The following is a 16621-nucleotide window of genomic DNA, read 5'->3' on the forward strand; positions in this document are numbered from 1 at the left end:
TATAACTTTTAAAACTATGTTTGTTCATTTCTAAATCTTTTTGTGTCTCCCATACAGTCATGCTAATTTTTGACCGGCAAACACAGAATAAAACAAATTAATTATTTGAACCACCAATAATGTACTGAACGCACTTTATAATGCCATCCTTAGCATTTAAAATGGAATTCAATATAATTGGGTGGCAAGATAGTGTCATCTTTTATTAGAGAAGAATGTTAGAACATAGGCTGCTTAACACTTGGACATATTCAAATATCCATTGTACAAGGATATTCCTTTTTTCAACTTTCTCTTCCAAAGTATAAAATATTCTTTTTCCATACATAGCAATTTTAGTTAAAAGCAAAGAAAAAATAACACGCAGCAAAGTACAGCTTGAGTTAGTAATGTCATTGTGTCTCACTGAATGCATTATCACAGTAACCTAGAAATTCATTAAATATTCTTGACACAATCTCCTGGTACTCACTCGACTAAAATACGAAGTAATAGAACACAAACTATTCTTATGTAGCAATGTTAATACATGATCACAAGTACAATCATTCCAAAAACCGCAAATCCTGTTATTGATTACTATAAAAATGTGTTTAGTCAGATTCTTGTCTAAAATTCAGTTTTACTGCTGCACAAAATTCATGTGATTTACATTTTTCCTCACATAAATTTGCATTGTCATTTTTGTAGCATTTTCTTGCCCTCTTCCATGTACCCAGATTGTCTTCCTGACATTTTGCCAATTTTCTGTACATCCTCCCCCTTTGCTGCCCCTAACAGGATAGAGCAGGAAGTGGGGACAGAGAAATCTTCACAAGTCAGGACAGTAAGGACAAGAATAATCTGCCCCAGTAGTTCTCTGTGGTGGTGGAGGTGAGGGAGAAGAGGAGGTAGAAAGCGGTGCAGCATTGTTTTCAGGGGGGAGAGTAGGTTCCTAAACAATACAGGAGCACAGTTCTACTACTGAAGTGTTAAGTACTCTCTATGACATGTACCTTGTCTTGCTGTGCAGCTATAGTACTAAGCCATGCGGGAGCCTTGTCTGTCTAAGGGTTTGTCTACACTATACATTATGTCATTAATTTATGTCAGTCAGGGTGTGAATAATCCAACCCCTAGAGCAACATCAGTTACACCCACCTACGCGCCAGTGTGGACAGCGCTATGTCGGTGGGAGAGCTTCTCCCGCCGACATAGCTACCGCCTCTCACAGAGGTGGTTTTATTATGCCAATGGGAGAGCTCTCCTATTGGCATAGAGTGTCTTCACCAGATGTGCTACAGTGGCACAACTGCATCGGCACAACTGCACCACAGTAGAGATTCTAATATAGACTGTGTAGGAACTACACAGCATAGGAAAGTACCTGCCGTGTGGGGCATTGAAGTGGAAAAAGAATGTACCCTGATCTCATTGATCTTAGAAACTGTGTCGGACATGTAAGGTGGCTATAATGAAATCTCCTAATTCAGTGAACTTCTTCTCCTGTGGTTTAGGATTCCTAGGTGGCAGTGGTCTCACTTTGCCAAGCTTCTAACATCTCTCATTTCTCTTACAAGTGCTTCAGCTTCTTTTGTCCTTCATGATGCTATATGACCCCCATCCCTCCTATTCCCTAGTAAGTGCATAGTCCAAGAAGTCTGCTCTCCTGGGCAGCTCCTAGGACATGCAGGAGAGATGTTCCTCTGTTACAAATACATAATATACAAGTAAGAGAGAAAAATTTAAAAAAAAAGCTGTTTACTTTGAATGTTGAAAGTTATGGAATAAATTACTTTGTAATAAAATATGAAGAAATGTTATTCCAGGTTTTTGGGGTGCATACTGCAAGGGATCTTATCGATAGCTGAGGTTCATTTAGCAAGTAAAAATCAGTGTTAAGGTTTTAATGATATCTATATTTGACTTTTTGTAATAACTCTAATGGCTTCATGGAAAAGCTCAATTCATTCTTGGGAAACAACTCCTGATCCTGTTTTTTCTCCAAATTTGTATTTGTATTATCCCTGTGGTAGCGTATAATTGCCCAGCTACAAACACAATTTCAAATGTAATCAATATATTGGTCTCTATTCTGCTATATAACAAATAGAATAGCATTTTTTCCTAGAAGAACTCTAACCTCAACAGCACATTTACCAAACTTTATTGAAACACCTGACTACAATTTTTGTGATAAATCACTTTTTAAAGTCGGAAAAGCATATTGTGCTTTCAGACATGTATCTCTGCTTAAAAGACATAAAAGGCAATAAGAAGTTCTTTAAATACTTTAAGAGCAAGTGTTTCTGCTTAGAGGTGAAAGAGAGATAATAACTGACAACATCAAGAAGGCTGAGGTGTTTAATGCCTATTTTGCTTCAGTCTTCACTAAAAAGATTAATGGTGACCAGATGCTCAACACAATTAATATTAACAAGGGGGAAAGAACACAAGCCAAAATAGGGAAAGAACAGGTTAAAGAATATTTAGATAAGTGGAGTATTAAAGTCAGCAGGGCCTGATGAAGCAATCATCTTTGAGAATTCATGCAGGATGGATGAAGTCCCAGAGGACTGGGGAAGGACAAACACAGTACCTATCTTTAAAAAGGAGAACTACAAACCAGTCAGCTTACCTTCAATACCTGAAAAGATACTGGAACCAATTATTAAACAATCAATTTGTAAGCACCCAGAGGGTAATATAGTGATAAGGACTAGCCATCACGGATTTGTCAAGAACAAATTGTGCCAAACCAATCTAATTTCCTTCTCTGACAGGGTTATTGGCCTGGAGGATTGGGAGGTGGAAGCAGTAGACATGATATATCATTATATCAGTAGGGCTTTTGACAAAGTCCTACATGACATTCTTATAAGCAAGCTAGGGAAACGTGGTCTAAGTAAGATGACTTTAAGGTGGGTGCACAATTGCTTGAAAGACTCAAAGAGCAGTTAACAATGGTTTGCTAGTGGAAACTAATAGGATCCCGCAGGGGTCTGTCCTGAGTTCAATACAATTTAAGATTTTCATTAAAGACTTGGCTAAGAAAGTGGAGAGTATGCTGATAAAATTTGCAGAAAACACCAAGCTTGAAGGGTTGCAAACACTCTGGAGGACAGGATTCAAATTCAACATGACCTTGACAAATTGGAGAATTGGTCTGAATTTAACAAGGTGAAATTCAATAAATATAATGCAAAGTATTTTACTTAGGAAGGAAAAATCAAATGCAAAACAACAAAATTGGCAATAACTGGCTATGTGGTGGTACTGCTGAAAAGGTTCTGGTAGTTTTAGTGGATCACAGATTGAATATGAGTCAACTATATGATGCAGTTGCAAAAAGAGCTAATACTCTGGGGTGTATTAATAGTCGTGTCATATGTAGTCTACTCAGCACAGATGAGGTCTCAGCTAGAATACTGTGTCCAATTCTGAGGGCTACACTTTAGAAAAGATGTGAACAAATTGGAGAGTCTAGAGTAGAGCAACAAAAATGAAAACGGTTAGAAAACCTGACCTATGAGGAAAGGTTAAAAAAACTGGGCACATTTAGCTGTGAGAAAAGAATACCGATAGGGGACCTGAGAACAGTTTTCAAATTTTTAAAGGCCTGTTATAAAGAGGATGGTGATCAATTGTTCTCTGTGTCCACTGAAGGTAGGACAAGAAGTAATCAGCTTTATCTACTGCAAGGGAGATTTAGTTTAGATATTAGGAAAATCAAGGGAGATTTAGTTTAGATATTAGGAAAATCTTTCTAACTATATGGATTGTTAAGTACTAGAATAGGTTACAAAGGGAGGTTGTGGAATCCCTGCCAGCAGAGGTTTTTAAGAACAAGCTAAACAAACACATGTAAGGGATGGCCTACATACACTTGGTTTTGTCTCAGCACAGGAGACTGTATTATATATATTAAGCTAAAAATCGTGTGTGTTAGTATGTGAGAGTTTTGTTTGTTTTATTTGGGATTTTTTGCTACACCAAACACTTTATTGTAGGATCATGTTCAGTCTACGTTTTCCGGTCACTCTTCCTGATATCTTTTCAGCATTCAAGTATTTTCAATCCTTTCAAAATCTGTTCTGGATTATTCCTCCTTCCCCCCCACCCCGATACTTACCCATCATTTTTTCTATATGTAATCTCATTTAGTTATTTTCTGCCCATTTCCTTTGTTATGGCTTGTAGCCATACGACTGTGTGGTATGATTGTGTCTGAACTCACAAGCTATAGTAAACAGCATCAAATCTGGTTGGTACCTGGGTGGGAAACAGTAATGAAATACCTAGGTGCTGCAGACAGTGATGTAGGTAACTGACTGCTTCACTCTGGTTGGCATAGAACCAACGCCCTAGCAGTTAGAGGGTTGCTGGAGGGACAAGAGGTAGAACAAACTTTTAGCTATTAAAGTTTCCATGGCTCTTTTCCAGTAGTAACATACTCCTTGGAAATCCTGTCAAAATTCTAATTTAGATCATTACATTGTGCCTCTCTAAATTTCATATCTATTGTATGAAACATTCTTCACTTCTTGTTACTTAACTCTTGTGCAGTGTCCCAAGTTACACATGTTAAACAGGTACGTGTGTCTGTGACTGGTGAACTAATCCAAGTATAATGTAATCTTGCAAGTCAGAGAAATGCCTATTTTGCTACCTTCCGATTCATTTTTTAAATTTTTTCTGCCCTCATTCATGTTAGCAGCATTTCAGTATTTAGGATTATCCATGACTTTACTTGATATTTATAAATGTCCCTTTTTAACTCATACTGTCTGCCACAGAATAAGACTCGGATGTTTCAGGATTACTTCAGTGCACATAAAAACAAAAAAAATCTGGTCAGCAAAAAGAATAAATAGAAAACATTCACGTTTATTTGTTTGTCTGCTGTCTACACCCATACTGGCCTGGCCTGTTTGTCACATGAAAGTCTACCCTATTATGCAGATAATTATTTTGTCCAATACCTAACACACATATTAAGACTGCAAAGAAATTATATTAAACCAGACGGTTTTAGGCTCCCATGTCTCACATAAGTCTCCAGAGCTTAAGTATTCAGGCAAAGCTAACAGAGTTTGCTTCTGTGCTCCAGGAAATTAATCTGAACTGGGCTGGGCCCACATTGTTCTAACCCTCTGAATGCTTCTCAAATTGTGCTAGAAGTTCATGCTGCTGTGCAGGAGGCACCACCTTCATTTTAATAACACCGTCAAGCATTTCCTACAGATGACACATGCAAAATCCTGGCAGCTGATCAAATTAAGTGGGAAAACTATAGCCAGGAAGATAGATCTAGGTATACTTTCTTTGAGTACATGTGCAGTAACCTTGTGTTCTGTTTGTCTTGACTGTAAGCTCTCTGGGGCAGGAAACATTTTATCTGTGCTTGGAAAACATCATATGCATCAGACTTTATATAAATGTTTAATGGTGACAGACAATGTGGATTTGTGTCTTGTTTTTGCTGCTTTATGTTCTGTAAGAATGGCCTGAAAGGTTGGTTGGTTTGTTTGGGGGTTCGAGAGGAACTTACCTGTTATTTTCTACCTTAAATATTAGGAATGTCAAGTCTGTTCTTACTGCAGGACTTTGCAGACAGCTGGGATGTACTCTGTACTATTGAGTGTCTGGGAAGTGGGCGGGCGGAAGCCTGCCCACTGCTAAAGGATCCCCCCCCAGCGTAAGGGGAGGACCCACAGAACCACAGAACCCACTGATTACGGGGGACAACTAATAAAAGAACAGGGACAGAGGATGTACTCTTCTTGTACGTTCTTGTTCCTTAACTGAAGATCTTTCCATCCAATACTTTGTAGGGCCTGTGAGTTAGATTAGTGATTAAAAACAAGCAAAGCAAAGTTTTAACACACTAACAAAATCACTTCCCTTTCAAGCAGGTTTATACACACAGTTTTACTTCTCTAGTTGTCCCAAGAGGTGTAAAAGAAATAAGGGGGGATGGTGGACCTGAATTTCTAACATGTATGAATTTAAATACTTTAAAGGCTTTCTTTACCTTAAAAAAGAAAAAAAAGGGCACAACCATTAGAATGCTGAGATGCCTCATGTAACACACACATCCCATTTTATTCTCTAAGTAAGATTTACAACACTTTGCTTTTAAAAAGAAGTGCAACATTAATGACTCCTTTAAAGCAAAAACTCTATGAAAGATATTTCTCTAGGGATAAAGTTACCTTGATCATGATATTTCACAACAGCAGTAACTTTTCTATTATGGATTATTTTTAATATATATATATACATAGAACCCCAGATTAGGAATTAAGGCTACATTGTACTAGTAGCTGTACACACAAAGAAGCAGCCCTTGCCTTTAGGGAATATTACTGTACCAAATGCTATAAAGTTACAATGTGTAACCCAGCTCCTGCAAGGAGTTCCAGGCCATAGACCCCCATTGATTTAAATAAGGCTCTTTGTGAGCACCAAAGTCTGTCAGAATACAGTTCATTGCAGGATTGGGGTTTCTTTACAAACTGTCTTTTCATTCACTCTTAGCTAGAACTAGATGAATTGTTGGTTGTAATTTATGCTGAGAAGTTAGTCTTATTTTCTGTTCCTGAATTGTCTGCAAATAGATCATGACTGCTCATATTGTGAACAATTTTCAGCCTAGGTTAAAAATACATTACACATATATATGGGAAATGAGAGAGTGAACCACACTCAAGAGACCTCTGCATGGAGCCCCATTGAGGTCAATGGGACTGTGGGCAGGTCTGCCCATACAGCGGTCAGGGCAGGATTGGGATCTTTGTTTCTTAATTTAAATTAATCTTTGCTAGCAACCTAACCTTGGCGGTCTGTGAACAAACAAATGTACATGAGTGTTCACAAAAAGGGAATGAAAGAGCATGTGAGACTGGCCAAACTACCAGGAGTAGACTTGGAACAACACTTGAATAAACCCCAGCCCAGTTTGTTCAGCTCTGCATAGCTTTCTGGAGTACATGTATGTTGAAAGTAAACATTATATCTCGCAGAGTCTCTTGTTGTTTGAGCTTCTGTGTATTTTTGCTATGCTGCCCTAATGCAACAACACCGGTAAACTTTTCTGTGGCAGCGCTTGTAGTAGCTGGTAACATCGATGAAGCGAAGCTGAACTTAAAATTAACTATTCTCTCCATTTCACAGATAGAAAACTTGGCACGGAGAGATGAAGCCAAGTGCCTAAAGTCGCAAGGGAAATTAGTGACAGGGCTGGGAAATGAAGCCAGAGCTCCAGCGTCCTAGTCCAATTCCCCAACCACAAACTCATGGTCAAGATACTCCCAATAGCATCTCCCCACTCAGTTCCGGTCTCCGGACCCACATCTGTGACGGGGAAAAAGAAGGCTGCAAATTGGGTTCCCACAGTGCCCCTTAGCCTCACGCGGTCACTGCCCCGGAGGGGCTCGCCCTGTGCCGCACCAGCCCAGGCTCAGAGCCGGCCCTACCCCTTAGGGGTGGGCGGCAGAGGGCAGCGAGCCCCGCCAGCCACGGTCCGAGCGAGCTGCAGCCCAGCTCGCCCGCTCAGCCCGGGGCTGCTGGCGGAGCCTGGCTGTGGGCGGGTCGCACTGACAGGCCACGGCGGGAGGGAGGAGGCGCTCTCCCCTCGCCGGGGGAGTTTTATTCCGGTGAGCCGAGGGCGGCGCCCAGGCTCCTGCTGGGAGTGACCGGCCGCGGGTCCGCCCGGTGTGGCTGCCAGGAGGAGGCGGGGGACCCCCTCTCCGCCGCGGGACCCGGCTACCGGCAGTGGGTCAGTGCAGGAGGCGGGGCGGGCTGTGCGCGGAGCTTGCCATGAGCAGCGCAGAGCCACGGCGTCGGCTTCTCCACCATGCACGGGCTCTGCCGCTGCCTCTGCTTGGCGGCCGCGCTGGCGGGGCTCTCCTGGGCCAGCAGGAACTGCCCGGACCTGATCGTTGACAGCTGCCTCTGCACCGCGGAGCGCTCCAAGGGGCCCGGCCGCCAAACCGTCCGCATCAAAGTTGTCTGCAGCGGGGGGGAGTTGGTCGAAACTTTGCAGCCTTCTCTGCTGCCGAGCCGCACGGTGTCTCTGTAAGTACAGCCCGGCTGGGCTGCGGGTGCACGTGTGGGATAAACAGCCGGTGTGGGGGTGTGTGAATGGAGCCGGCCAGGCGAGCGTGTGAAAGGAAACCCAGCTGTCAAGGGTCTGGCTTTGCTGCCGGCGGGAGGTGGTCGGATAGGGCTGGAGGTAGGATCAGCGATGCAAGCCTCTGGCTAATGCAGGAGGCAGGCAGCAGGGCGTGCCTGGGAGAGAGCCCACGTTGGAGGACACTTTGGGCGCTTGGAAGTTGAGGTGTGGGAGCTTAATGATTAAATACTTCGCTGAGCTGCTCACCGACTCCAGGCGGGGATGCATCTCCTCTTCCAAAGCGCTCACACATCCCGATGCAAACTATGGGCAGTAATCTAGTCACTGGTGTTTCCAGGCAGCTGTCACAGTTTCTAAGGGGACGGGGGAGCTTGGACTCTAAAGAGCGTGTTATTTCCGTTCTGGGAAAGAAATGACAGTAATGGACCAAAGAAGCCCACCTAGGAAAAACCGTTATAAACTAATGGTTTGTGCGGTATCAGTCTCAAACCTTCTCTTGTCTTTAAAAGTTTGAAAGAAAGCTACTTCTCCGTGCCAAAAGAGGAAATGGTTCATTGTGCATAACAAAACATATGGAATATGAAATATCCATCAAACATCTTAATCACAGTCAAAAAGGGAGTAGAAACTGAGATTAAAGTGGGTGTACGCAGTGTAGTTGTAGCCCTGTCGGGCCCAAGATATTAGAGAGACCAGGTGAGTGAGGAAACCTGAAGAAGAGCTGTGTAGCTGGAAAACTTGTTTTTCTCAACTATAGAAGTTGGTCCTATGCAAGATATTACTCCCCCACCTTGTTTCTCTAATCAACCTGGGTGGGCAGTTTTGACTCTGGCCCTACTTTTAAACAATATTTGAGTTTGTTTTCACTTCTAGCTTAGAAACTCTTGTTGGTATTTTGTTTTTTGGGAAGCAGAATTTACTACAGTGTAAATTGCATAATACTATGTAGGGTGGTTTTGAAAATGTTAGTGGTAGCAAAACTGATTAGACCAGCCGATGGACCTTTAAACTTGAAACAGGATAATTTCCAACCCCAAGGATGATAAAACATGCCATCTGTACTGCTGAGCTGCATTTTAAGGGTTATTTAACAAATTACCTGAAATTGATGTTTTCTTCTCTAATTAAAGTTTGGAAGCTGAGATGTCTATATGTTTGTCTGCATCCCTTTTTGATTATTTAAGTAATCCAGTAGTGGTGAAATGACTCTCAGTTTGTGCATTGTTTACTTGCATGTGTCTTGGAAATGGACAACAAATATGGTGTTGCCTGCTGCACACACACACAGACTTGAATATATGATATTCATTGTAAGTAAACATAACTAATGCTATTTTGTACCTCTATCACTGAGAGGTTACAGTAATGTTCCTATAACGGACCCAACATTAACATTGTTGACATTTTTCCCTTTTAGATGATGCATATATCCAACTGATCCTATGCAATTGAATTTAGTTCATTTGACAACTCATGCTGTGAACATCTTCAGTGTTCACAGCACTTTCTTTAAGTCAACACTTTTAGGAGACAAGTGGTAAAGATAGTAATTAATGACATCTGGGGAATTTGTGTTTGTAAATGTGCAGATGTGCTGAGTGTGACCCAGTTCAGGTTTTGCTAAAACTGATTATGCTGATCTTTCATCTGGGAAGCTTGTGCTTAATATATAGATGTGATAACTACACTTTTTTCAAAGAATTGAACTGAGGTAGAATAACTTTATTAAATCAATATACGTTTGTAACTACCATATAAATGCAATGTTACTTACATGGCTTATAATTTTCTTTAAGAACGTAAAGCATTCTAACTTTCCAGAAGATTTTGTGCAGACTTAACTACTTTTCTCCATTGCTTAAGAGATTTCTAGAAACTCACTAATTGTGCATGTCTACAAGGTGTTTCTTTGTGCTTTATTTTTGAATATTTATTTGCAAAAAGTTCTCCAGACTTTTTGGAAACACTTCTTTTATAGCCATTTATACTTTTAAACTGTACCAGAAAGTGAATTCAGCATACTTAATATAGGATTAACAGTGACAGTGTTTCAAATAGGAGTGTACTATTGAAAGATGGTAGTGCGGAAAAAAATATATACAGGCAGATCCTCAGCTGATGCAAGTTGTCATAACTCCAAAATGACAATTTGCACCAGCTGAGGATCTGCCCACTAATATCTAAGATTTAAGGCACTAGTCTCAAGGTAGATAATACCTTATAGTTCAGAGGACACCCAAACACACTTGTTCAAGTATCAGAAATACACTATGCTACACTTTTGAAAGTGATATATGAAAGTCACTTAATCTTAATAGATAACTTGTTATTTATAGCTAACTGACCAAAACTGTGAGAGACATAGTGGGTGAGGTAATACCTGTTATTGGGCCAAATTCTGCTGAATGTGTGTTTCAGAAGTTTTCAATTTCTTATGCTCAAAATTGCAGTTTAAGTGACTGCAATGTCTGATGCCTGCTCAATGCCTCCTTTTTAAATTACATGTAGTTTAAAGAGATTACATTTTTTCCAAGACTTAAATCTATAATTAGAAGCTGATGCTTCAAGGTAAAACAAGACTTAAAACTTGAGGTGTAAAAAGATCTAGTAAAAACACGCTGCCTATTTCCACTCAGTTTTATTCACCTACAGAGAAAGCTATAACATATGGAATATGAAGTCTTGGATTGCTTTAACAGTTAGGAAATATAGATGTGGATAAAGGTCATGTGTGTTGCAGATGCAGTAACATTTAATAAAACAAGTGTATGAAATTTTATAATAATTGCTATGATTTTAATAATTCATTCAATAATAGTTGCTTTTTTTCTTTTTGGTGCTATTTTATTGGAAGGGCAGATGTAAGACAAATTGTTACAATATTCTGATAACCCTAGTGGGCAGTTAGAAAAATTACCACCATTGAGAAGTAATAAATATCTCTTAAATCAATAAAGGATACAGTATGCACTATAACTTCATCTTAAGTACATATGTATATACATGCTATATGATGCAGTTTATCAACTAACTTAACACAATATATGTGTTTTGTGAGAGAAGAGAGTTTGTTTTAAAGTCTTTTAAATTGATTAACTATTGGAATTGGTTGTGATGAGCAGATAGCAGGATTTGACATAAATTTTACTAAATGTTTTGCTAATTTAGGGTCTGATCTGACATTAACAGAAAGACTTCCGTTGATTTCAGTGGGCTTTGGAGGTGTATTAACCAATTATCTTCAGTTTGAGTGGAGGGAGAGATTGTCACTAACTGGGCTCATAGAGGTTTTCAAAAACTTTGCATTCAGTAATATCTGCACTATAAAATGTCAGATGGTCCCATCAAATTAAGGGAATTTTACTAGAAGTAAAATTAAGAAAATGAGCTGATCTGTCAACTATACCATCCTAATTTTTAAAAAAAAGAAATTTGTTAAAATTTTCTGGATGTGCTGTTTATCTGTATTCAATATTTATCTCACTGCCTTTGAAATAGGAACTGTAAATGGATAAAACAGCTGTCTAATTTTACTATAGCTTCTGAAAGTAAGTGTATATCTTCTATTGAAATGAGTTTGTTCTGATCTACAGTGATGCTCCTCAGTGACTTGCAACAGAGACTTATGTGCCTTCTGTAGCAGAGGGGTTACTCTTCCTCTTTCTACAGCAGTATACCGTTGTCACAAAGTGGCATTAAATTACGGCATCTGCTATTTCCACACTGATACATCTACTGATGTGTAGACCCAATGAGTAGAAGTAACATAATGTAGCGTTTTTCATTTTGCTTTTGGCATATTTCATTAATTTGGGCTCAAAGTGGATCTTAATGGGATTTTTATATCATGTGTTCACTTTTCTTGGTGGTAGTTTATATTTTCTTAAATTGTGTATTTGGCTTGCATACTTTATTCTTATTATTTTTTGCTGTATCAGCCTTTAAAGTATACTTATGGAGAAGGAGATTGATCCTGAAAAATAAAATGAGAATTGAACACCATAGTCTGATGTTCTTCAGCCTTCCTCAGTGCCCACATTTCACTTCTGTACAATAGAGTTAGTATAACCATGTTGGTGGGTGGGTGTTTGTTTTTAAAGAGAGAGGGACTTTATTCATTGCCATAGAAGGTACTAAAGACAAATATCTGACTGGATTATAAAAGGGACAAAATATTGTTCAAGACAGTTGTAGTTATGTAAACTAATGATGTGGGTAATCCAATCTCATGTTTCTTGAGTGTCCGCAGGGGTTAGCAAAAGTCTGATCCTACTCCAAATTTGTGCAGATCAGTCTGCAGTTGGTTAAGATATTGTCCACTTTCTGAGACAAGACACTAAATGAAAAGGACCAATGATCTGTTTTTTTTTTAATTGTTGTTACTGTTGCGTCTAAACTTAACTTAAAGTTTAGGCAGATCTGTCTTTTGATTTCCCTTCAGCTTTGAATATGAGTGAGTTTCTATATTTTTTTCTATGATCAGACAAGATCATCCTATGACCCTGTCCATCTAAGTCTTAGAAGCATTTGCCTGCCATATAACTTGTTTTGGTTGTCTACTCCATAGTACTCTTTTTCCTAATGGGACAGTACCCTTCTGAGCACTCCAGTATTCTTCCATACTTCCTTCCAATCACAAAGACTTTTACATTGTGGTGATCTTCCATCTGGCTGAGGAACTGCCCTTTCAGATCCTGTCCATGCTGTTTCTTGAGTGTGCCTGCAGCTCATGAGAGTGTGCAACAGATGAGATTCTCTCTCTCTCTCTCTCTCTCTCTCTCTCTCATGAGTACTCTAAATTCTGGTTGATGTAGGAGTTTGCTCTTGAGCTGATGGTCCAAACTCTCACAATATTAATAAACAATATGTATTGCAACTTTTTGGGTAATAACCACTTGTTTCATTGTCTCATAAAAAGGTGCTCTAAAAGCATTAAGAGATTACATGTATTAAATTTTATTTGTTTAAATTAAACATATGCCCAGAAATACCGATAAGGATTATTAAAAAAAAAATCTCCAGTCATTGTGAAAATGGGTATTCTAGATGTTAAGATTTATTGAATTACAGTGATCCATTCAGGACCTCACACGCCTTGGATGCACGTTATTGCTTTTAGAAGTCAATAGGGAATTTTGGATAAATATAGACTGCTGGATTAGCCCTCACTGACTTGCGGACCTACATAATGCCCGTGGATTAATGAAAATCCTTATGATACAGTAGTCTGCTTGGTTTTGCATTTGGATCTCCGATGCAACAGAAAAATGTGTAGAGACACAATCAGAAAGGTCTTTGCAAGCTATGAAGTGGCTCTGGAGCCATTCCAGTTATGGTTGGCTGCATAACATGATAGTTGGTCCTGTTGACCTCAGATATACACAGGCAACTCAACTCATTCATTGCAAAGCACTGTGGTCTAGAGGCTAAAGAACCTCTAGGTCATTAAGAGATCTAGGCTCTCTTCTCAGCTCTACCACAGAGTTGCTGTCTCTCTGATTTTTAATAAGGTAAGTCATTTACCTTGTCTGTGCCTCTGGTGTTTTTTGTTTGTTCATTCTGTAAAATGAGGATAATACCGTCTTCCTTTTGGCTTGTGACTCCTTTTATTAATTAAATGCCGTAGTACCCTAGACTGGAAGGTGATATAGTAACAAAATATTACTAAAATCCACCTGTTTCTGATAGTGGTATCTGATTAACTTACTTTTTCCTTTGAAAGAAAATCTAGCACTCTTCTCACACCAGCTCCCTGTTTATGGACAAATTCTCCCTCATTTATCCCTGTGCAACTCTGTTATCTTAAATGGGGTTACACAGATTTCACTAAAGGTAGAACTTGTACAATAGTAAATAGCTATCACAAATGCAGTGGATGTGCTGAGCTGAAGACCCACATTTTCATAGATGAGTGGCAGTTGTGAGCCTCAGATATTTAATTTCAGAGATGCTTGGTTGCTATAATGATAATACACAATGTTTTCATCCTCAAAGCACAATTCTCTAAAGGCTGAATTTACCACATTTTCCTTGTCCCCAAATTACTTCAATATTATGTCATATCAGCACTTGCTTTATATACTTTTTAAAAAAAATACTTCATTTGTTTCATGCCCAGTCTTGTCTCTGCCTGTTCTATGCTGCTGTGGTTCATAATGGTTATTAGTAAATGATATGGCAAATATATTTAACTGCACTGTACTTTTACAATATAAAACACATTTCATGTCCACAAAAGCCTACAATCTAAGTTCCTCAAGGCAAGCAAAGGCAGGATGATATTTTAGGAAGGCAAGGATGAACAAAAGATGATTATTAGTGAGGAAATAATGGAAAAAGAGGGTTCCTGAGAATGGGTTTCAAAAATGTTTTAATAATACTTAGCCCTTGCGTAACACTTGTAATCTGTAGATCATTCATAAGGCACCGTATAAAGACAGACAAGTTGTTATCCTCATTAAACAGGTGAGAAAACTAAGGTGAAGAGAGCTAAGTGACTTGCCCTAGGTCATACAACTGATCATTTTCAGAGACAGGAATAGAAAGCCAGGTCTTCTGGCTTCCTATCCATGTGCTGGACCATGCAGCCTCCCAAAAATTTGTTGGAGGGACAATCAGCCATGGTGAAAGAAATTCCAAAGCATAAGGGCAAACTGACCTAAGATGTGAGAAAGATGAAGTGAGTGATAGGGAGAGGTGACTGGAAAACAGGAAGAAAAGAGAATAGAGATGTTAGGCGGGATGAGATTGTGTAGGGCATTGTAGGTGAGCCTAAAATTGACTGTTTTTCTTGGTCTAGACATACCCAGAATGAGTACAAAATACCATGAATTTAAATGTTTTATTTTCTCCATTAGACAAACATCCTGGGTGAGGTTATTTCTGGGGAGGGGAAAAGTAGCCCTGAATTCTCTATTTAATTTGGCAGTACTTAATAGAATAAGTAAATCCTGACATTTTGGAGTTCAATTTGACCCTTAGCCTTTGCTAATGCCAATTTTATATGCCAAAGAAGCAATAAGGGAGCTATTGTATTACTTTGTAATACAGTATAACTGGCTTAGGTTTTTTCATAATAAATTCTTAAATATAAAATAGGCTCTTTGTCTTTTTCATTCTTCCTAATCTAAGGGTATTAAGTGATCATTGCAGTTCCACAGCCTAAACATTCTATCCCTCTTCTTCTTCTAGACAGGTGATTCTTTAGAGGCCCAGGACTGTATTTTTATTTGGATCACTTATCTATTTGATCATTTCACCTACAACATGGAATATATATTGGAGACTAGGCAACTTGCATATCGCTGACTTTCTAATTTTGGGGTAGGCTTTTTCTGGAGGGACAAAAGACTTAAGACTGCTTAGGAAAAAAATGTGTATATAAACATATATGTATATACCTTTAACAGGGAATATAGGCCTAGATAAAGTGTTGTGTTGCGAATTTCCTCTCTCATGTGGGTTTCTGCCATATGGGATAATTTGCCAGTTGATCCATTATTGACCTTAGTTGATTGTCAAGCAAGAAGAGATTTGGTAAATGTCACTGCATGTTTTGCTAAGTTAGGCCAATATATGCTGCACAGATTTATTTTTAATGCCCAACAGATATACTCGGCAAAAAAATCAAACTGTGTGTCAAGTGCATGTACCCCCAGCTGTTGTGTCTGGGTAGGATCCTGTGTTTGGATCATTGGCAGTTCTAAAGCAGTCAGTAACTTGGGGTGGGATTCATGAAGGGAAGGAGGCATTGCAATGTGGAGCGCAATGATGTGAAACTTTTAGGGGCCTGGAAAATCATAGGAATACCTTTGCTATCCACAAAGCCTAAATTAGAGGCTTAGGCTCTCTTTACAATGAATGAAGAGAGAGGTGCCTTAGCTTTCAGTCCACAAAGCCAGCATGCTAAGTGGGAAGCTGCCTAGAATAGCTAATGGGAGACCCCAGCCAGAGGGGTGAGTGTTAAGCACTGCCCTTCTTTCAAACATGGGCTTCTCCATGGAGACCAAATTTAGGTGCCTAACTCTGCTAGTGATCCATGAAGTAAGGGAACATACGTGTTCAGCTGCATTAGTTGCACATGGAATCCTAATAAAAACAGCTGGTTGGGGGTTGGGAGGGAGGGAGGCAGGAGGATCTCCTGTCTAATCTACAGCTTAGTAGATAGGGTACTCACCCAAGATGTGGCATACTCACAAGTCAAGTATTCCACCTGAGATTAGAAGGGATTTGAGCAGTAGTCCCCTACCTCTTGGGTGAGAATGCTAATCACTGGGCTATGGAATATTCTGATGCAGGCACCTTCAATCTCTCCTATTGAAGCTGTTCACTTTAATTAAACAATAATAATTGGGCCAGAGCGAGAGAGTGCAAGAATGACCCTATAGCTCAGAGCATTCCCATGAGAGTTAGCAGATCCCTGTTCAAATCCTTTTCCTTTTCAGTAGGAGAGGGGACTTGAACTGGGGATTTCCCACTTCCTGGCTGAGTACCTATCCACTAGGC

The 16621-nt window shown here is 39.6% G+C and overlaps 1 protein-coding gene across 1 annotated transcript in view; it reads left to right on the plus strand.

Annotated features, from left to right (window-relative positions):
- Positions 1 to 7789: 7789 nt before the first annotated feature.
- The window catches only part of ADGRA1 (adhesion G protein-coupled receptor A1), a 454349-nt gene continuing 445517 nt past the window's right edge, over positions 7790 to 16621 (plus strand). Inside the window, exon 1 of the mRNA XM_030570731.1 lies at positions 7790 to 8058. Within this exon, the coding sequence (XP_030426591.1) occupies positions 7838 to 8058 (221 nt within the window). The 5' untranslated portion in view covers positions 7790 to 7837. The remainder of the gene's footprint in view (positions 8059 to 16621) is intronic.

Source organism: Gopherus evgoodei, chromosome 7, assembly GCF_007399415.2.
Source record: "Gopherus evgoodei ecotype Sinaloan lineage chromosome 7, rGopEvg1_v1.p, whole genome shotgun sequence".
In the NCBI taxonomy this organism is placed as follows: domain Eukaryota; kingdom Metazoa; phylum Chordata; order Testudines; family Testudinidae; genus Gopherus; species Gopherus evgoodei.